Below are 21,654 nucleotides of genomic sequence, written 5' to 3'. Positions count from 1 at the left end.
ATCATCCACGAAGAGAACTGTGAACAGGTTAGAAGGTGCATTAATGAAATGTTAAGCTTGCAGCTGCTGTTTGATATTTGTTTCATAAAGCCCTTGTTTTGAATTTCCATTGATCTTTTCGACAGGCAGGTTCAGAAGAGTTGGTGTGACCCATGAATATGGATGCATGCTTTGAATTATTAGAGTGCAAAGGGAAATGTGTGTGTGTGTGTGTGTGTGTGTGTACATACTTGCATGCTTGTGTGTATGTTTGTCTGTCAGTGTTCATACTTTACAGTCATACAGCCATGGTTGATTATGCAAGTGGAGTTCATAGCACTTAGCCTTGTGGGCTACTTATAGACCTCTCAATGCTTTCAAGAGATCAAAGTGAGCGGGAGATGTGTGACGTGGTGTTTGTGATATGAGCTGTTACATAAATGTATGTCAGGTAGGGCTGAGTAACATGTTGAATACAGATTCCTATCATGGGATAAAAGACACGCTCTGTACTTGTTATGTCTAACCCACTCTCCAGCCCCATTTTATTCTATAATGTAGGATGTTTGTATGAACTGTATTTAGTTACCCTACAACAGTAGCATCTTTCAGAATTGCATCGACATTATTGTTGCTCTAGTTAACATGGGCTAGGTGGCTTAATTTCGTAGTAGTGGTTGAGCTTGCTTGCATCAGAGAGGCAGGTGGGCTTATGGGTAGAAAGGCGAGAAAAGTAACATGAAATTAAAATTGACGTTATAGAAATTGACATAAAATTAAAGTGTCATTGGGGAAATGCCATTATGAGATTTTAAAAATACATTTTATAATAATATATTAAATAAATATTAAGTTTTATCATTTCTGAAATTATTTCTCTAACCCTAACCCTTGAAGTTCTAGGTTCATAAATTATAAATTTGGCACAAATCCAGTTAATATTGACCACTTTGGGACTCCATAGCTGCAATCCAAAACCCAAAGATAATCAGTTCACTATCATACAAGGCTAAGAAAAGCAGAATTTGTGCTTTAAAAAAATCTTAAGTGTATTTATATTCTCAGCATGAAAAAGGAGGAAGCAGACAGGCTTTTAGGTTCATACATAGTGTAGTTATATGAAATGTTATGTCAAGTTAGAAATCTGTATATGTAAACTGTAATATGTCTTAGTAATGACAACACGTCTACATCTTGCAGACCTGATGTTATGTTATTGTAATTTTAGCCGTATAATATTATCACCTTATGGGTTTCCATAGTCTCATCCGAGTCTTAACTGAATGAAGACATCCAGTGGCTAACTGCCAAGCAGCCGGCTTTTAATCAGGGCAGACTTAGCCTAAATCGTCTTGAATTTGCATTTCACTTTGCTGCTTTTTTTAACTGTCTCATCATCAGGCGTGTAGAGCTCATGCATCTGATAAACAAAAGAATACCTCCTCATGACCCAGTAAAGATGATCAGACACTAAACTCTGCCAAGCTGAGTCGCTGTGATATGTGTTTTATTTTTGCAAATTTTCACTTAATCACAAGATGGAGCGTTGCCAGTTTTATAGAAGGGGCTACGGACTGAAACAAATACAAGAGTGAGGGCTGCTTGTCTGCCTGGGGTCTATAGTATAATTATGTATACAGTTACCCAGTCAGCATTTTACCCCGGAGGTGGTGCCATAATCTAATTTTACGATGACAATGCCAATAGTCTTCAGTAATATGATGCCAACTGAGGAACGTAGTGTAAAGACAAATTAACATTTTGTTTCCTCTAAAAATGATAAGACAAAGTCAACTTCTATCACCTTTACGCATGAATCTAACTGTAATCCCACACTCCCTTATATTTCTTGTGAAGTAACTACACTACACTACCCGCATTGCTGCTGTTGTTACAATTCAGATGTGCCAGAAAAATGACTTGCCTCCTATCCATCTTCCTTTCATACAATCTGTGTAAATCACATACACTATCTAAAATATATTCCTCTCTTATCCTCCCCCATCTATGTATTCTTTCGCAGGATAACTACGACAGCAGCGTGTATGATGGATCTCAGGAGGTATCCCCTGGATGAACAGAACTGCACTCTGGAGATAGAGAGCTGTGAGTAGAGAGGGCGACATACAGCACATTGCACAGACTGAGAATAAAACCAGCACAATCTCATGTGTAGAATATATCCGCTTGAGTGAAATAATATCAATATGAAGTTTTATTTTTAGATCTCTAGAAGAAAGGGTTTTTTACCCTATATGACTATTGAAAGAATGATCAAAAGAAGTATCCTGAAGTAGTCTTTAAGCTAAAAAATTATATACTTTCCATAACTCAATAGCATCTTATGTAGACCCTCTCTGCCTAATAAATGTTAGCTTGGGGAGGCAGATGGATTTGCAAGTTCACGACATCAGAAGATCATATGAGAATATATCTTGTCAAGCTTCAAGCTGCACGTGTGTCCAAACTACCAATGGTTCAGACTAATCAGTGTCCTATGAGGATTCTTGTGTGATCTCGCCAATCCATGATAGATAGTAAAGGGACAACCAAGTACCTGCCAAGTATTTTTTTAAAGTACCTGCCCTTTTCCAAACACTTTCCGACTTCTGAGATGGTTCTGTGTAACAAACCATCTGCTGCGTTGGTGTAATAAATGTCCACATATTTTAAAGGACTCCTTTGCCATAAATTTGTGGGCTCCAGGCCCAAAACATAAATACACCCTGAATATATTGTACAGCAGTATCATATGCATTTATGGGAGATCATTAACACAAGTGACTGCTAAATCTGTGATTCTCATTCTCCACGGAAACCATATAGCATCTACTGTCTTGGGAACAGTGCAGTGCTGAAGCAAAATGAAAAGTAGGCGTCAATATTACTGGCCTACAACCAAAGAGTTTGTAGGTAAAAGCTACACAGAATAATACTAAATGTATATATTACTTATTTTTTAGAACTATTTCAGTGGACTATAGAATATTTAAGCATATTTATCACTTAGAAAATAAACAGTGGCTACACCAACAGAAAACATTGATGCACTCTATCACCTTCTAAGTTTGATGTGGCATAACAGACTTGTTAGCATTTAGCCACGTATTTACACATCCAGCAGATACAGAGGAACATTAGCATTCATTTGGAGTCATGTTTGTGTCCAACTGAGAAATTTAAGTTGAATAGTCACTCTCGTTTTAGCTCTGTTTGCTCTCTACCAACTTCTGAATGAAATATTTGGCTAAATAGCTGCTAAATGCTAACTTAGTCAATGACTTAAAAAATGCTAAGATACTCCAATGAACTGACAGAAGCTGAAGAGTTGTGATAATTCTCTGTGAATTTGTCAGGAGAGCAACTGCTTTCATAATACACAATGTGGTTTGATCCACTATTTATATTAAAGAAAATAGTGCAGCCTCAAATTTATAGAGATTTCAAGTTTAGCATTTATGTAACAGAGCTAATTTTGGGTCATGTCTTAATATCATTCCAAATTACTGAAGTGAAAGTCAGCGCTGGTTCTCAAGACACCTCCAAAGCAGACTATTCATTATCATTATATACAGATAAGTGAGAAATCCAAAAAGTGCTTCTAAGGACAGAAGAAATGTCAAGAGTGTTGTGAACTCAAGTGAACTTATTAACTGACTGACTTCTCAAAGCAACGTCTGGTTCTTGGAAACAACTTCAAACATGTTATTTTTTTTCTTTCCAAATGACAGCCCAGTTGGATGAGCAGCAACACTGCATATCTTGGTCTCCAGTGATAGTTAGACAGATGGTTACACCTTGGCGTATGTGTATGTGTGTGTGTGTGTCTTGTACAGATGGCTACACCACAGACGACATCGAGTTCTACTGGAAAGGAGGCGATACAGCTGTAACGGGGGTGACACGGATCGAGTTGCCTCAGTTTTCCATTGTCGATTACAAGCTGGTTTCCAGAAATGTTGTCTTTTCCACAGGTAAATATGTTAAACCCTGTAGTGCAATAGGGTGTGTATCACATGTGTATTCTACAGTAGGCTTGGGTCTTCACAACAAACTTTCTTTTGGGAATAATACATGACAAGCCCAACAAGTGGATGGTACATTTTCGATGATATTGTTCATATCAAGCGCTGGCCTATTTTCAAGCTGATTATTTAATCAATTTCAGTAGCAAACAAATCCGTGCCAAAGCTTGATCTGTTGATCTTAAATCCTCAGAGCCAAAGCTGTGTTTGTCAGTGCTTCTAATTGGGTTGAAGTGAGAAAACGCACCGCCTTTGAAGTATCCCTCAAGAAACAAGGGCTGACGCAAGGATGCTAAAATGGTAACTTAACCAAAACATGCCATAAATGCTGTGATTTACAGAGCAAATGGTGTCCAGGTCAGGTGGTTCTTGACCCTGAGAGAGGGGGCGTTAAAATTAATGGTTCGGCTTCTGTGGCACCCATCATGTTGACGTTAATAAAATGTGGCTGAAGACCCCAATCATTTGAGTCTGTCAATAAAATCCATCAATGTGACAGTAGCAACTTAACTTAACTTGAGTGTATTCACATATGTTGGAATGGAAAATGTGTTTTTTGAATCATTTCTATTGAATTTAACATCGTAATTTACTTTTAATAGAGGCTATACATGCAGGAAATGCTTTTACAGCCTTACAATCAATTAAGTATCAATACCACAGTGAAAGAAATAAATGAAACGTCATAAACTTCTTTAAAAACGAAGCCATGTAATGTAACAGAGTTTCAATGGTCTCAAGGTAGCCTAAATTATCCCCCCAAACCTCTAATGAATATTTATTGATCAAACATGAAGCATGGTTGCTCAGGAAAAGAATTAATGCAGACACAAGAGGTGAGCACGGCTTGTAAATCTTGGGGACGTCGTGCTGTCATTAACTGCTGTTGTGAAACACATCAATCAAGTGTTATTTATAGGCTCACAATGGCCATTTTCTTTAGAGCATTTAATCTCAGGGGGCAATTAATTAGAAGACAGGGTGACACTTTGAGGCAATTTGTCAAGTTCCATGAAAAACATTTGCAGTATTGTATCTCATGTTGTAATTAGTTTGTGTTGCTAACTTGGGAAGGGGTAACTCATTGCCTGCAGGGGTATTCTGATAAATGCTGTGAACTTTGTTTTTTTTTTTTGTTTTTTTTTATTTTTAACGTGTGTGGCATCCTAACATCATCAAATTGTACATTCAGGCTTAGATATAGAACTTTATTCACAAACAAAAAAAAAAAGCATCTGACAGTCTCGTATATTGTAGATTGCAGAGAATAATATATTAGTTGAAAGTGAAATGTGAAACTTGATGTCTGATAATGACTTAAAAAAAACTAAAGGAAGTGCCTCCTATATAATCTGGTCAGCGGAGACACATTTATAGAGGCAGCTTCTCCACAGCCATGGTGGGGATATAAAAGCTGGGTGATACTGTATTAACATAATTTCTCAGAGAAGTTGGACTCATGAGGAAGAGTCACAGGGACAGTAAATCACCCTTTTGTTCACTGCGTGGGTATTTTAACATGTACACAATATTTTCCTTCCTCTCATTTTTTCTGCTCCTTTCCTTTCACCCTGTTTTTCTCTTCATCTTTATCTCTGCGCTAACAATATCGCACATGTGCTGCATTGCGATCACCATACTTCCTGGCTACATGTGTGCCTCAGCCTTCATGTGTGAATGTGCCGAGGCGAGCGCAGCAGTGTGCACTTGTTTGCAAGAAGCGGCACGTCCCCTGTGGGTGGCACTATTAAAGTTTAGTGTCCAGTGGTCTGCTCCCGTGCTCTTGGCAGGATGTGTGAGGCACATCAGAGGCTTCCCGCCAAGCTGGCTAATGACCAGGTTTCCTCCATTACATGTGCCACTAGCCAGCCTTTAATTCCCCTCCTCTTTTTCCTCTCTTCCCATCCCTTCTTTCTCTCCAGTCGTGGTATCTCTTTCAGCCTCTGTTGTTTTTTTATCCTACATTTCTCCTCTCTCTCTCTCTTAAGTATATCTTTTCCCTGTGCTTCTAAGAGGTGTGGTTAGATGCCAATTACTCTGCTCTCTGACAGAAAAACAGCCCAGGATTCAGGGCATCATATATTCATGTGGAATGAGGCCCCCAGCATCAATTATTCTCCTCTAAGCACACATACAAACACACTTTGCCTGCTTGTGTTTGTACATATAGTATGCTAATGTACGCATGACCAGATAACATTGCTTTGTGACATTTAAGTGTGCGTTGTTGTCACATAGAGCGTATTCATCACTGTCAAAGCTATCATCACCTTCACTGTCTTCATCCCTTCTGTCATCTTTGTTCTGTCAACAGACCTGTCATAACAATAGCTTGAAATATTCCATAACATCTTTATTTTATGTTTATGCTGTAACTTGACACTAAAGGCCTTGAATATTCCTTCAAGTCAAAGAGATTCATTAACAGTTTTTAAAAATGGCCTTGAAATCAAAGTAGTGCTTAAATTAATTTATGTGCCTTAACACTCTTGTCTCCTCTGCACAGAATGAATACTTGACTTAATGAAACTAAAACCAAAAATATAAATATGAAACCATATAACTATAAAATGATATTGCTTAAAGGACAATGAGCACCAGGGAAAGACTGTCTTGGCTAGAAGTTGGGGAAAGCAACTGGTGTTAATATCACTTTTTTAAAGTACAGCCACAAATGTGGTGGTTGTTTTTTTCTAAATAATCTGTAAAATCAAATTTGTTTGACCAAATCAAGACTCTTTAAAAGATTTCCACCAAAGGAGACCTTGAAAAAAGAGTTTACATCCATGCTAGCAGCTCTGTGAGGCTGACTTTAAAGGGGGTTCTTTGGCTTTAAAGGGGCACTCTGCCGATTTTACACATCAAGAACTGTTTACAGGTCTTGGGGAATAGCAACTACTGTATGTGTGGAACAACCTTGTACAAACCTTTTTGTGGCTCCAGAGGGGTGGTCACCAAATCTGATAAGCTGCCTCAAGTGATGTCACTTGAGTCAGTGTGGGTTTGAGATAAAAACTACAAGTTTCAAAATGAAAAAAAAACAACAACTTGTGGTACTATAAAGAAGTGAGATTATCAGACCTCTGTGGCCTTATCTTGACTTAAAGCTAGGCTGACTATATTACTTGCTAGTAACATAACACACATAAACACACGCTGAGTTGAGTGAACTGAGTCAAGTTTTAACATGGGTACAGCGTTTTGACAAGAATGAAGAACATGTGAAACAAAAAAGAGTAGTTTTATCTCAAGAATGCTAAACCTTTTAATGCTAATGTCAGCATGTTAACATGCTCACAGTGACAATAATAGGCTATGCTGATTTTTAGCAGGTACAATACCTACCATTTAACTTTCTTTGTTTTAGCATGTTAACATTAATATTAATATGTTAATACGCAAACTAACTAACTTGCCTTAAAGAAAATGTACATCCCCAAAAAACTAAACTAAACTAAATACCAAGAAAAAGAAAAGAAAGAGAAAACAAGAAAAAAACTAACAAAATGCACTAAATCTTTTCATGCTAATGTCAGCAGGGTAATATGCTCACAGTGACAATAAGCGGATGTTAAGCAGGTAGGCGGATGTTTTAGCATGTTAACATTAACATTAACGTGTTAGCAAACTAACTAACTTGCCTTTAAGAAAAACTACATACAAAAAAACTAAATAGGTAAAAAAAATAAAAAAAAACCCTCAAAAAACAACTGGACTTGAAGTGCAATTACCAACATGTCAAGGCAATCCATCTAATAGTTGTTGAGATATTTTTATATTATGAAATATTGTATTTTTGGACTCAAATGGTAAACTGACAGAGACAGATAGACACTGCCATCCCTAGAGTCTTACTGTAGCTGAACTAGAGTGCCGACAACTGCATGTAAAACTTGACTGCAGCACCCCTGCCACCACAAGGGTGATAAAAGAGACAAAAAGGACAGACAGCAGACCTCCTACTCCTCCCCCAGCTGCCCTCCCAGACACCATTGTCATACCATCATCACCATATCAACTTTTTATAATCGTCCCTCTTCTTTCGCCCTCTCCTCCTCGGCCTCGCACATGGTGTTCCTCCCACTCGCGGATGTTGTTTGTTGTAGCAGTTACAGCCAGTACAGTTCTACACCCACACGCAGCAGAACCTCCACCCCCGCCCCCCCTCCCTCACTTCTGCATCTGCTGCTGCGAAGATGCTCGGTTCCGATTCAGGCTGGGGGAGCTGCTTTTCAGGATGCATTTAAAGAAGTGAATGGGCTATTTTAAGAGCTGTGACAGTCTGTTCCCATGTTCACACTGTGATGGAGTGCATGTTCAGCCTGCGTTTGTTTCGTTCACTGCCAGAACTGTTAACCACAAGCCAAATATAGGACAAATCTAATGTGATACATGCAGCTTAGTTTGTGCTTTACCATCAACCAGCTTCATTGTGTCCTTGACAATGAGCTCTGGATCTATAAATATGAGGTCTGTCTGTTTATTTAACCAAACAGGAAAGTTAGTGCTACAAGCAACCAATTGATTGATTAGTGGTTTTTATGATCAATTGCAAACTCCAGCTTTTCAAATGTGTGGATTTGTTGCTTTCGTGTGTTTATATCAGTGTAAATTGAATCACTTTAGGATTTGGACAGTTGGTTGGACAAAACTACAGAGGTTTTTGTACTTACATTGATTAATTTGTACCTAAAAAAATTACTTAATTGAAAAATTAAGGAACAAAGGCAAAAAAACCCTGATATTTAGGGTCAAATTGATAGGTTGTAACACATTAAAATTGACTAAATAGCTTTAAAACCATTCCTAAATTGTCACCTTGATTGAGAAATGAATTTTCCTATAAAATGCATACATTAAGAGATGGCTTTTATGTTAGTTGGTCAATTAATAATGTATGTTTACCCCTTAAAACTGTGCAGACAATCCATTAAAATACCTTCCAATAATCAAACCTTTACTCAAAAACATCACTGATTCCTAAAATAACTATTAGTTGCAGCTTTCACAGAAACTAAAAGTAGTCATCATCATCCTTTGTCATCTTCAAAAGCTTTTTTATTTAAATATTCCTGAAGGCCAGAGACTGTCTCTCTTTGCTTTCTAGAGCTGAGTCATTAATTTATTTGTTTTATCTTGATTTATTTTTGAGTGCCACTGTCTGTTGAACTACTTAAAATTCTGCTTTTACATAATGCATTTCCATCAGCAGCAAGAACCGTGTATGAGCAGCAAATCCAAACAAAGCCAAAGATCTGTGTTTCTTTACCATTATCTATAGAAACAGGTAGAAACACGATTAATTATCTCCCCTGAAGAGAAAAGGCTTTTTATAATGTCACTTGGGTGAGATTGGAGAAGTAATTTCATTTTTATTCCCTAATTAAATTAGAGCTACACTTTTTAGTAGAAGTTCTTCATCTCTGATGACTTGATTATTTAAAAAAAGCTGCTGTTATGATGTACATGTTCCAACTGTTTGTCATATAAAACAAGCAATCTGAAGATGTGACTTTGGGCTCTGGTTATGGGATTTTATTGACATTTTATTGATTAGGTGATTAATGGATTAATCAAGGAAATAATTAGCAGTTGAATCAATAATTTAAATAATCATTAGTTGCAACCTTATATGCATTTGTCTGACAAATGTTTCACCATTGCAACAGCATTTCATGCATGAAAGGATTCCCTTATACAGCATGCCCATATATGAACTGCATCCATTTGGTCATCCATAGTCAATTATACCAGTCATAATATTGATAATATTTAATGAACAAAATTTCCCAGCCCAGCTTTAAAATAACATGTTGAGATTTTATTGCACACAGTCGGCACTGAATCTTTATCAGTGTTTTTCAGTCTGACTCTCTATCCAACTTGATTGGACCCACGCTCACCACAAGTAGCTTTGGCTGAAACCCACGGATTGGAAATTTCAGCATAATGGCCCCCACTTCTCCTCCAATATGAGACAAAAATGGAAAAATAGCCAAGAATAGCGGGAGTAACGAGCCATAGATTCAATCCATAAAGAGACATACGCTGAGAGATTGACAAGAAGTCATGCATCACTCCTTGTGTCAGTGCACGAGTCTCATGCGCACACAGGCATACTGTTTGTATTCCAGGTCATGGAAAAGTAATGACAGAAATGCTCTCTCATAGCACATCCTAGGGAGAAATATGATTTTAAATGACTTATGAAGCATCAGAGACACCGCTACATGCATTTACAGAGCTATTCTCAAAATAATGCTGAATCCCACATATTCATCATGAATTATAGAGGTGGATGAGATGTGGAGAATTGATCAAAAAATCAAAATGTGCTGAAATTTTTATCACCATCCTGAATATTTTGTCACATCATCAAAAAATAGGGTTATAGTTTTGTTTTTGTGTGTGTGTGAGAGAGAGAGAGAGAGAGAGAGAGAGAGAGAGAGAGAGAGAGAGAGAGAGAGAGAGAGTTGGTGTGTGCTTGCACTCCTGAAGGGGATACTTGTTACCATGGCAATAAATCCAGCCCATGCTGTCGGAGTTGTCATGGAAACTGAAACAAAACACAAGGTGTCCCTGCATGCTCCTTGGAATAATATAAGTTAGATTTTGTTTTTTCAGTCAATATTACAAATGTAAAGTGATTTTTTAAATATTTCCTTGACCTTTATGCATCGTAACCCTTAATACCACCTTAAAATTTTCTATTACAATTTCTGCACTGTGTCCATCTCTGTCTCCTCTTTCCCTCAGGTGCCTACCCGCGACTGTCTCTGAGCTTCAAGCTGAAGAGGAACATTGGCTACTTCATCCTGCAAACATACATGCCATCGATCCTGATTACCATCCTCTCCTGGGTCTCCTTCTGGATAAACTACGATGCGTCGGCAGCCAGAGTGGCTCTAGGTAAGAATAGCGGTTGGGAGCAGCTTTAAAAATACCTTTTCTCTGATGAGTTCAGGCACTAGTACGAGCCTCCCGATGGATTCCCAAAAGCAATATGTGTTTTTCATGAAACTGACCTTCTCATGGTGTCATGGGATTAGCAGGAGCTTGGGGGTATGGCTCCGATATTGGTGGGCAAAACTGAAATGGATCTGAAAAACGTTTCTATTATGGCTGCTGTTCTTCAGGCAGAAAATAGACCCCTGAACATAGTAATGGTACTTCTAGAGGTGTGAATGTTGTGGCTTCAGTATAACTTATGACTCACAGTTTCTGTTTGAAATGATTATGTGTCTTGGCATGTCTATTTTTGTGTGTTTTTGATTTGCTTCTCCGTTTGGCTAAAGCATGTTGACCTCGACTCAGACCACACTAGATCATATCTTGGTTCTGTAGTTGCTGTGGTCACTGACAGACCAGAAAAGCTATAAATACATCATGTCTCTAATGAGTATAATATCACTTGTTATTGAGGAGTGCTTGTGTAGGTGTAGAGGCCCACTCACTGTGGGGCTCCTGTGAGCTGTAAACAAGGCAGGGATGGAAGCAGCGGGTCACTGGTTTGTAATCATTGTGGTTCCTCACAGGAGGCTGCAGCACAGTGTTGTCTTTTTTAATACTGAAGCTGGTAGATCTGGATGGCATATGAGTGATCAGGCATGGAAAAATATACACTAAATATGAAGGCTGTCAAGACAATAGCTAAACATTGCATTTTTGATAATAGACTTGCGACAATATAAATGATTAATACCACAGCTGAAATAATACGTTTACATCAATCGGCTGTTAGTTTGACCCTGACCTCTCACCCACGAGAGCAATTGTCCAATCACATTATGCCAACCATAACTTGTTCTTGGTTAGCATTTTTTAGCATTTCTAAAACACAAATGCAAGAGCAAAGGTGTTTATCAGCTTTAATGTTAAGCAAACTAAGGGCTACTTCCACAGTCAAGAGGTATCTCATTGACTACCAACATTACAATCTACTGTATGCTAAAAACAAAAGGTGCCAATCACAAATAGTGCATCAACCAAGCAGTTTGTTGGCATGGTGTGGAAGCAGCCATCCATTCAGGCATTTTAGCAATGTTTGAAATCAAGCCATGCAACCTGTGCCTAGAGTGAGCTTTGTTTCAGTAATATTTATCAGTAGGAATTTGGTTCAAATTAACACCATCAGATTGCTTTTGCATTGAAAAGAGAAGGCTCTTTCTGAACTGGCAACAACCCAGTCATCCATGTAGCAAAGCCCCCGCAATTGGCAAACTTTTCCAAAAACACCAGATTCCCCCCGAATTAGTGATGACATAGAAATGGATACTTGAAACGCAGCTTTGCATACCAAAGTTGTTATCCCCAGTGTGTGAGGAAAAATCAGAGTTGGTCACTTTATATGCCCAGATTTCCTTTGAGAGATTGACTGTCAAAGCAAAAGCAGCTCACCAACTGACAAGACTGAATTACCAACCAGGCAAATTGCCCAAGGGAACCTGTAGCCCCAAGAGCCCTACAGGCTGTAGAATCACTATGTGACAGTTGGTCTATGGTAATTTAAAAAGCAGGCATGTGACAAATTTGCCTTGCCTTTTCTAGTCGGTCAAGTTGGTCATTTAATCAATAAAATATTCCAAAAATGAAAATTAAATAGTGGAAAAATATCCAATAAACAAGACAAGGTGATGTCCTCAAATTCCGTTGTTGGACCAGCCGCCCAAAAACCAAAGATTTCAGTACACTTGTAAGGCAAAGCTGTACATCCTCACATGTGAGAAGCTGGAACCATGTTTTGCTTTTTTGTTTGGCATTGGTCAATAAATTAATTGAATCATTGCAGCTCAACTATCATCTAAGGCAGAGTGTGTGGGCTGCACTAATGGAAACTTGAAGGCACATTGCACAGAGGTTTGGAGGTGGGTGGGCCAAAGGGGACCATGCAGCAAATAGCAAAACAGTTTAATCTGGCCCTGCCAATTAATTGCTTTAATTCATCTTTATATGGGTAGATAGTGGAACAGTAACCATAAACCATCATTATACTTTGGAAAATATGCTTTGATCCAACACCCATTCACACATCTTGTTAAGAGTGTAATGGATATCTGGAGAGCATCATCACGTACATGCAAACACACTTTTATCTGCCTGCTTGAACTGGTTGGCTTTCTTTCGTCAAGGCATACGTGCAATATGCAGTCATTACCGCATGCCTTTGAGTGTGCCACTTCCTGAATGTGTGTGTGTGTGTGCTGGCGATCGGGGTTGTGTACGTGTGAAGTCCTGCTATCTGAGGAGGTAAACACCGGATATTTCAGCTGAGAGGTGACTGGACGTCCACTTGCTCCTCCTGATGGATCGTTACAAGCTTTCAGCAGATACTGTGATGGTGGAAGAGTGCCTGCTCCTTTTGTGTGTGCAAACCTGCCGGTAAGAGCAGCCTAATGATCAGGGAGAAATCAATTGAAGGAGGCAGCAGGCAAACAATTGAATTGTTTGAAGGAGAATCTCATTTTCCTGAGTAAATTTGAAGGACTGTAAAGTTATAAATGATCTGCTCACACCCTAATCTGGTTGAAACCCATTTCCCACATTCATGCCCTCTGTTCATAATCATGTTATATGAACAGTCAAGGTGTGGGCATTAGCTGTAATTGGTATGGGAGCACTTTTAGTGCAATGGTAGACACACAGGTTTGAGCTCACTGTATGTTGTTTAACAGCGTCCATGGTCCTCCAGGTACTTTAAAACCTCTTTCTTCTGAACCCACACTCCCAAAATGACATCTCCTAGACACCTGACAATTTATGCTGTCTGCAAGTGATGAATGGAATCGTTCAATTAACACTGCTTTGATTTACCACCCATGCCTCTATTCTCACAGTTAACATTCATCGCTGTTGTACCGTGCTTTATTGCATCCTACATGGTACCTTTTCCTTTTTATAATGTTGAGCTGTGTTGCTAATGGCCCATTGGCTCGTGATTAGAGAAGATTTGATTGCTGTGTGCCTTTGTTCCAGCTGTTAAGGTGGAAAAAGAGACTCGAGGACATGTAACAACCGAAAGCTGGGGGAGGGGGACGGGGACAGAGAGAGCAAAGAGGGAAACCACCACCAAATGAAGGTTGAGATCTGCAGGAGGGGGGGGGGATAAAGGATAAATGAACAGGGAGAGAAATGGAGGCAGAGGGAGAGATAAGGAGTGAGAGAACAATGGAACGAGACAGAAAGAGACAGAGAGTCTGAGAAACCCTATAAAACAATATTTCTCCCCGGAGAGTGTAACAAAGTGATGAAAAAGGAGGGAGGCCCATGGGCGCATGGCCCCTTGATTAAATTGTCCGAACAGGGAGTGAGGGAAGCAGGAGAGAATGGAGGAAGGGAGGGAGTGAAGGACGGAGAGTAATGGCACAGCTAAGAGAACACCTATAAAGAACGAGACTGTCGTTAAGCAGAAAGAAAAAAAAAAGCCCAGAGATGCACCGTCCAATAGCGAGCCAAAAGGTGCGGTGACACGGACGTGCACGTGCACGCGCCAAGGCAAGGCCGCGCACATTCACACCCGCTTCTCACACCGTCTGACGGCACACACATGACCGGTGTTAGCCTTGTAATGTGCCAATAAATCACACTAAGGGCGAGATTGACCTTAGCTATCCTGCTCCCTCCTCCCAACCCCTTAACTGTTCCATGTCTCCTCACTGTACTTTATGACACACACGCACACACATATATACACACACACATGCACGCTCCTCATGCCTTCTCCCTGTGTGTTATATGAGCAGCCCGGCTACTGATAGGCTCCATTTATTTCCAGCGTGGATGGATAGTGGTGTAGCTATTTCTGCCATATATCTGTAATGAGATAAGATATAGCATTATTGCCTTGCAGGAGGTCAGGGTTTGCATGAAAATGGGCAAGGCGTGTGTTTATTTGCCACGAGCCGACATGTGAAATGTATCAAACCTTCTTCCAATTAATTCCCCCCTCCTTTATGTGATCTGTAACTTCATCTGAGCCCGTTTATCTGTTCCTGTCACACTGGAACATACAAGGTGCCTTTACCAGAAGATAGCAAGCAATCCCCCCTCATTCGTTACCCCTCGTGGTTAAGGTTACCAAGAGCTGGGGGGCAAGATACATGCAGCACTATTCTAATGAGTTATTTCTACTTGATGACCATGGGGCAGTTGGAGGTTTGAAGGCAGACCTTTGAATTTCAATGAAGCAGAGGTTACAATATGTACTCACCTACCGGTCCGTGTGTGTTCATGCAAGTTAAATAAGATCACAAACATGAAAGGCGTCGGTAAATTGTTTTATAAGAGTGCTCAAGCGAAATACGTTCTGTGCCCCCCACCGCCACCCCTCCCCTCCTTCCACCCCTCTCTCTGACACATTCTACTTAAGCGAGGCAATCCACAAGCAGCGTAATTATTTGTATTTTTCCACTGGATCAATCCTCCTCTTAACTAGCAGAGGAAATAGCCACAGAACAAACACATTTTCTATAAAAATATCCTTGTTTCTATAGTAACACCTAAGACATCTGTTGGAGTTTTCACCAACGTGACCTTAAGGTTACTGACGAAGATAGCAGCACCTGCTTAGAGCGACGCGGGGCTCCTTTAAGACAGGCTTACGCTGTGACAGGTTCGGACTAATTAAGCATCAAATTCAATAAGACTGGTTGTGAGGAAGCCTCGGAGAATTAAAAATAGCAAAGTCAGTTTTTGCATTTGAGCCTTTAAGTGAATGCTGAGAGATCTAAACAAGGTAGGATTTGAGGTTTATAGCTACTGTAGAGAGACAGGAAAAATTGGAACGATGATGCAAGAGTCTGAGATAAGATGCATTACCCAAAACATATGTGCCCAGTCAAAACATTAATGCAACAACTAATTAGTAGGAATACTGTATTTATCACAGTTTTAATGCTATTACTACTAGTGCAGATGCTTATAGTAATCTAACTTTAAAGTCCCTACATGAATTGTGATGTTATGCCAAAGTTAGAACAGCTTTGTTTATTTCAGAGAGAAAGCTCAGAGGACAGTGCTCCAGTTGGGGAAAAAAACTGGTGCTATATTCTTCAGGATTTAGCAATAACACTTGGTGGGTTGGTAGTGCAGTTTGCCAGGATACTGTCAATCAAATGTGATCAAAATACACCCACACAGTCCTGATGGAGCATGGTAGCTGATTGTTAGACGATTAAACTCTTTATTTAGCCATTTATATTTAAAGGTTTGGACAAATGCTTAAGATTCTAAACCAAGGTTTTCTGAGGCTTTAATCCATGCTATTAGTGTTAATGCACTATTAGTGTTATTGCAAATATAAATTAAAACATAGCATTTGTATTAGAATTGTGCTAATCCCAATACAATACCTAATCCTGATTCTAATTCTAGTGCTGTGATGGATAGTAGGATAGCATATTGATCCTAATAACCCTAATGTCTAAGCATTATCAGTTACTCTAACAATTCAATTATATTGGCATTATTTATAAGATAATAGAAAATGTCCAAGAAAAGTTACCCTGACCACCAGTACACATTTAATGTGTTTTGCATATAAGGATGAAAATGGAGAAAAAGCTACTACTTTTCGCTCAAAACAGGTACATGCTGCTGGAAACAGTTGATGAGAGCCAGGAGAGTGAATCAAAACAGTTCAGTTGTGGGCTGTAAAACCAAAACAATGAGCCGTAAGGTACAGTGTGTAGAATTTCGTGGCATATAGCAGAATGGACGGAATGGAGTCATGTTTCTACAGTACAGTAGCCCAGAATGGACAAACCAAACACGATTTTTGGCCACTGTAGGTTCTCTTACATCTTTGAATGGGCATGGGCAAAGGAGGGGTGGTCATTTGGTCGTAATCTGAAACCTCGCCGCTAGATACCACTAAATTCTACACACTGTACCTTTAAAGAGGCTCAAATACTCTGTAGAGTTCAAATGAGCTCAACAGTCACTTTTTTCATTTTTACTATAAATATATTTGATGTGGCTTTAAAGGAATGACTCAGCCTACCATCACAGAGATCATTGATTCATTTCCCATTGATTGATTAACTGATTTATTGACCAAGCATTTCAGGACTACCCAGATCAATACTGAATCTAACACTAGTATTATTTACTACTGCGACTGATGATTGTATTTGCTTTCTTAATGAAATCCTCTTTCACAAACTGCCTTTTGATAGCCTTTTGTGCACTCTATAATGATATTGATTAAAAACACCATGTTTCTCTATTTTGTTCCTAGGGATCACCACGGTGCTGACCATGACCACCATCAACACCCACTTGCGAGAGACCCTGCCCAAGATCCCCTACGTCAAAGCTATCGACATGTACCTGATGGGCTGCTTCGTCATGGTCTTCCTGGCATTGCTGGAATACGCCTTCGTCAACTACATCTTCTTCGGCAGGGGTCCTCAGATGCAAAAGAAGCTTGCGGAGAAGGCAGAGAAGGCCAATAACGAGAAGGCGGCCAAGTATGACGCTGCAAGGGTAGGTTGGAATTGGCTGATTGGACATTTCTGATGTGATTGTTTATAATAAATAAATAATGCATGTATTCAAGATGTTCTATGTTTGTTGCTGAAATGGTTGTCATTCAGTTGTTGGACTCAACGAAGTCATTCATATGAATCTAGTATTAATATTTTGTTGTTTTCACAGGAAAGTGCCTGGACTGGACCAACTTTCACTTTCTTTAATGTCTCTTCCCGCCAACAGGATGTGGATAAGATAAATCAACCTAGACATTTCAATTCCACTAAAATGAACTTTTTTTTAATTATCTTTTGGCAGCAGAAGCAGCAAAAGAAAAACATGCTCTTTAATTAAACTGCATTACATTATCACATCTGTATTCCAGGGGAAGGCTTCTATTGTCGAGATCCGATAGTGTCAGAAGAATTTCAATTTTCAGGTATTTCTTTTCCACATGTGGCTGAATATTTTCATCTTCTCAGGAGGCAGGTAGTAGGACCGCATCGCTAAAACGGTCCAATCAGGTTAAAGGTCTTCGCCACTCACGCTCGGTGAGTTGTTTGTTCAGTGAGACTCTTCAATATCCTCCTCGACAACGTCAACTCTGCCATCGCTATCAGCTGACATGGATGCTTTTTATTTATTTATTTATTTATTTTTGCCTTAATTCAAAATATCTCTCCATCCATGGAATGAAATCAACAACAGACATTTTCATCATGACATTGAGTATTCATTTTGACTTTTTCATTGCAGTTTTTTCTACATTGAAATGATGCTCATGCTCAGTCTTACATCGTGACATGCATTGTGTTTCAGATATGAACCTTTTCCTCCCTTCAGAGCTCATTTTGAATGCATGCTGTCTGTATAGCTTACTCTTTTATTTTTTTATTTTTTTTACATTTTTGTCATTGAAGTCATCATCAAAAGCAACATTTATCTCACAATTTTCATAAAGTGATAATAAATATGAAATAGCGCATGTTAGGATGCAGCAGATCTAAGTATCTTTCGGTGGTTAGCCACTGCAGAGGTCCCCCATCGTGCATCTATGCTGAAATGAAAGATTTCAGATGGAAAGTGTATCCTGAAAATACTTAAAATATAGAATATGTGTGAACTGTAAAGTATGCTACAGATGCATATGCTCACAGCTAACGTCTCTACTAGAGCTGCAACCAATGATTATTTTCATTATTGACTAAACTGACAAATATGACAAAAAAGATGAATCATTTGGCTATAAAATATCCTGTTCAAATGTCATAAAAGCTCAATGAGACACTTTAAAATATCTTGTGTTTTCAGAGCAGTCCATGTGTGACACAGAAAATGCTTCAAATATTCATTTCACATTGATTATTTGGCATGTTTCTTTGAAAAAGGACAGATTGCAGGAATGGTCTAGCAGTCAGATTTATGTGAATAATCAAAGGTGACAGTTTGCTTCGCTTTCTGTCTGAACACGCTGTAAGACAATTAAAAGTTTTAAACCCTCTTGACCTAAAACGCCAACACTTGAAAAAGCGAAATGTGGGACTTCCCTAGTTGCTACCTATGCATGAACAATCTCCATCATCCATTCCTGTGGATTTGCTTTGTGTCACAAATCATGGGCATGGAGTATGTTGTATCTCTGCAGTTTTAATAAAATGGTTGACTGCTTTAGTAAAGAAAAAAATGAGAGCCAGAGAAACCAAAATGTCTATAAATTGGACTGGGGCCATGCCTTCTATTATATTCTGTGGACCTCTGGGGCAAGTAAAAAAATATTTCTTTGACATTTCACTGATTCTTTAGTGGTATCAGAGGGAAATGTTTTACTGTTCTTCAGTTATACAGAGCAGCCAGTGTTGTAATGTCTCCAGTGGTTGTGCTTAGTCATTTTAAATCGTAGCCCATCTTGAATGGCTGTTCAGATGGCGTGCCAAGAATGGCTGCCATTTAAGAAATGCCACTGACATACTGCTGTCATGGATTGAGTGACAGGAGACTTAAGCAGTGCCTGAAACTGCTCCCTGGTCCACTCAATTACTTCTGCTTTCCGTTAGAAACACTCTGTGTAAAGACATAAAATGATCATTAGGAAGTGAGTGTTCACTACAGACAGGTGAAGTGTGACATTAGTGTCATTTCCACATCTTTCATGTCAGGAGCAAAGCACAGTATTGAGGGCTCTTATAGTAAAGAGATTGTCATTGCATTGTAGGAATGTTCACTTCTGTCTTGTCGCTGTAGCAAAAGCACGTCATCACATCCATTTCATGGTCTTCAGTGCACTGAGGGAGAGTGCCTTAAAACTCCAGCTAGTGTTCTCTCAAGCTGTTCCACTTATTGCACATAATGTCTTTAATTACTTTTCCCATTTCTTTGTCCGTTCAGGCGGAAGCACACGGCCACGGGAACATTCTGCTAACCACGCTGGAGATCCATAACGAGGTGGCGGGAGGCGAGATCACCACCAGCGTGGCGGACATTAGGAACTCTCAGTCCATGGTGCAGTTGGACAGCACGGCATCGTCGCATATCCAGTACCGCAAGCAGAGCGGAGGGATCGGCCCGCGCTCCGCCAGCCGCCACTCCCTGGACCGCGCCGCCCAGATTAAACGCAGCCGTCTGCGGAGGCGGTCCTCGCAGCTCAAAATCAAAATCCCCGACCTGACGGATGTGAACGCCATCGACCGCTGGTCACGGATCATCTTCCCCTCCGTTTTCTCACTGTTCAACCTCATCTACTGGCTGTACTACGTCTGATTGGACTGTTTTGTTGAAGTGTTTGTCGTTGTTTGTTGATTTTTTTTTTTTTTTTTTTTTTTCATTTTGTTTCTTTTTCTTTCCTTTTTGCTTTTATACATGATGGAATCTGTCGAGTTAAAGACTGCAACAACACACGACAAAAAAAAACAACAAAAGACTGAGAAAGACTACTGAGTTTTGGACCAAGTTCTCCTCGAATTTGTTTTTATATTTGCAGTCTTTGAATCCTTAATAAGGTCTTTTTATTTTCTAAAGTATGTACTGTAATTGGGACTTGTGACTGTCATTTCCCAACATTTGCCCTCTCAGTAATGTGTAAATAGAGAGAAACAAAGCCAGCAATTGAATAAATAATACAGTATTTGCAAAAAAAAAAAAACACCAACAAACGTGAAAGTAGTTAACGCAAAGATTTTTCTAATCCAAAATAAAATCATTAAGACAACTTTATACTACACAGGTGATCAGATAAGTGCAGGCAATTCCTAAAAATCCATTAAACAAACAGATATGTATGTTTGACTGGTACCCTATGCACTACTAATGCATGTAATGATCAGCCATAGTGGAAAAATAATAACTCCTTTTTTGCCTTGGGTTATGTCACAACTTTACAAAAACAAAGACTCTGTTGATGTGTATTTGTTTATATAGCGTTGATAATATACAGTATTCTTGCTATTAATGATATGATGCATTGATCTGGTAAACTTTTACCCAAACACAATAATTTTAAAGGTGAGGATTTTCTCCCTCTGTTCAGGATGATTGTGACTCAGGTTCAGAATTTTTGCTAACGTCACGGAAATATCCTTGTAGGTCATTTGATAGGTGAAAGAAAAAAAAAAAGAACGTTAATAAGCACAAATATGAATAAAACTGCCATTTTTTCCCTCACTTCTACCTTCGAGCTACGGCGCTTTAAGGGGGATAGCACAACAGATTTGCACTCAAATTGATCAAACTTCCTCTAAAGATACAAAAGCTTTCATTTAAAAACAACTGCCAAGGGCCTTTTTTGGGCGACACGGTTACTCAACTCAAATATTAGAATATTTTTGTACTCTGTCTCTTCAGGTATTCATTTGATTTCTTTTACCCGTCTTGTTGGAAACGACTTCCTTTGCTCAACATGAACTTTGACGATAGAGTGGTACACTGGAGTAAACGAAACCCTTTTTTTTTTTGTGTGTGTGTGTATATACATAACTGTATATATATATCTACTATATGTACAACCCAAAATGAAAATGATCAAATATCGAGCATTTTGTGATTGTCATGCTGTCTGTTAAATGTCAGACTATTTAGTAAAACAAACAAAACAAAGAAGAAAAGGATTAAACAAATTGACAAGAGTCAGTTCAAGCATCAGTTTTAGTTTTTGAGCATTCTTGAGGCACCCTGGATACATTTCTCCTCA

At 39.1% G+C, this 21,654-nt stretch overlaps 1 protein-coding gene across 3 annotated transcripts in view; it reads left to right on the top strand.

The window, feature by feature from the left end:
* Positions 1 to 20,228, top strand: part of LOC128354550 (gamma-aminobutyric acid receptor subunit beta-3-like) — a 34,128-nt gene extending 13,900 nt beyond the window's left edge. Inside the window, exons 5-10 of one of the 3 annotated variants that reach the window (XM_053314763.1) lie at positions 2,003 to 2,085; positions 3,816 to 3,953; positions 10,761 to 10,913; positions 17,239 to 17,500; positions 17,965 to 18,029; positions 19,864 to 20,228. In XM_053314763.1, the coding sequence (XP_053170738.1) occupies positions 2,003 to 2,085; positions 3,816 to 3,953; positions 10,761 to 10,913; positions 17,239 to 17,500; positions 17,965 to 18,029; positions 19,864 to 20,228 (1,066 nt within the window). Of the gene's footprint in view, positions 1 to 2,002; positions 2,086 to 3,815; positions 3,954 to 10,760; positions 10,914 to 17,238; positions 17,501 to 17,964; positions 18,030 to 19,856 lie in introns of all 3 variants that reach the window. The other 2 variants (XM_053314765.1, XM_053314764.1) reach the window with 2 other exon arrangements.
* The last annotated feature ends 1,426 nt before the right edge of the window (positions 20,229 to 21,654 follow it).

The sequence above is a fragment of the Scomber japonicus genome, chromosome 24 (genome assembly GCF_027409825.1).
Source record: "Scomber japonicus isolate fScoJap1 chromosome 24, fScoJap1.pri, whole genome shotgun sequence".
Taxonomy (NCBI): domain Eukaryota; kingdom Metazoa; phylum Chordata; class Actinopteri; order Scombriformes; family Scombridae; genus Scomber; species Scomber japonicus.
This window is presented reverse-complemented; position numbering and strand designations above follow the sequence as displayed.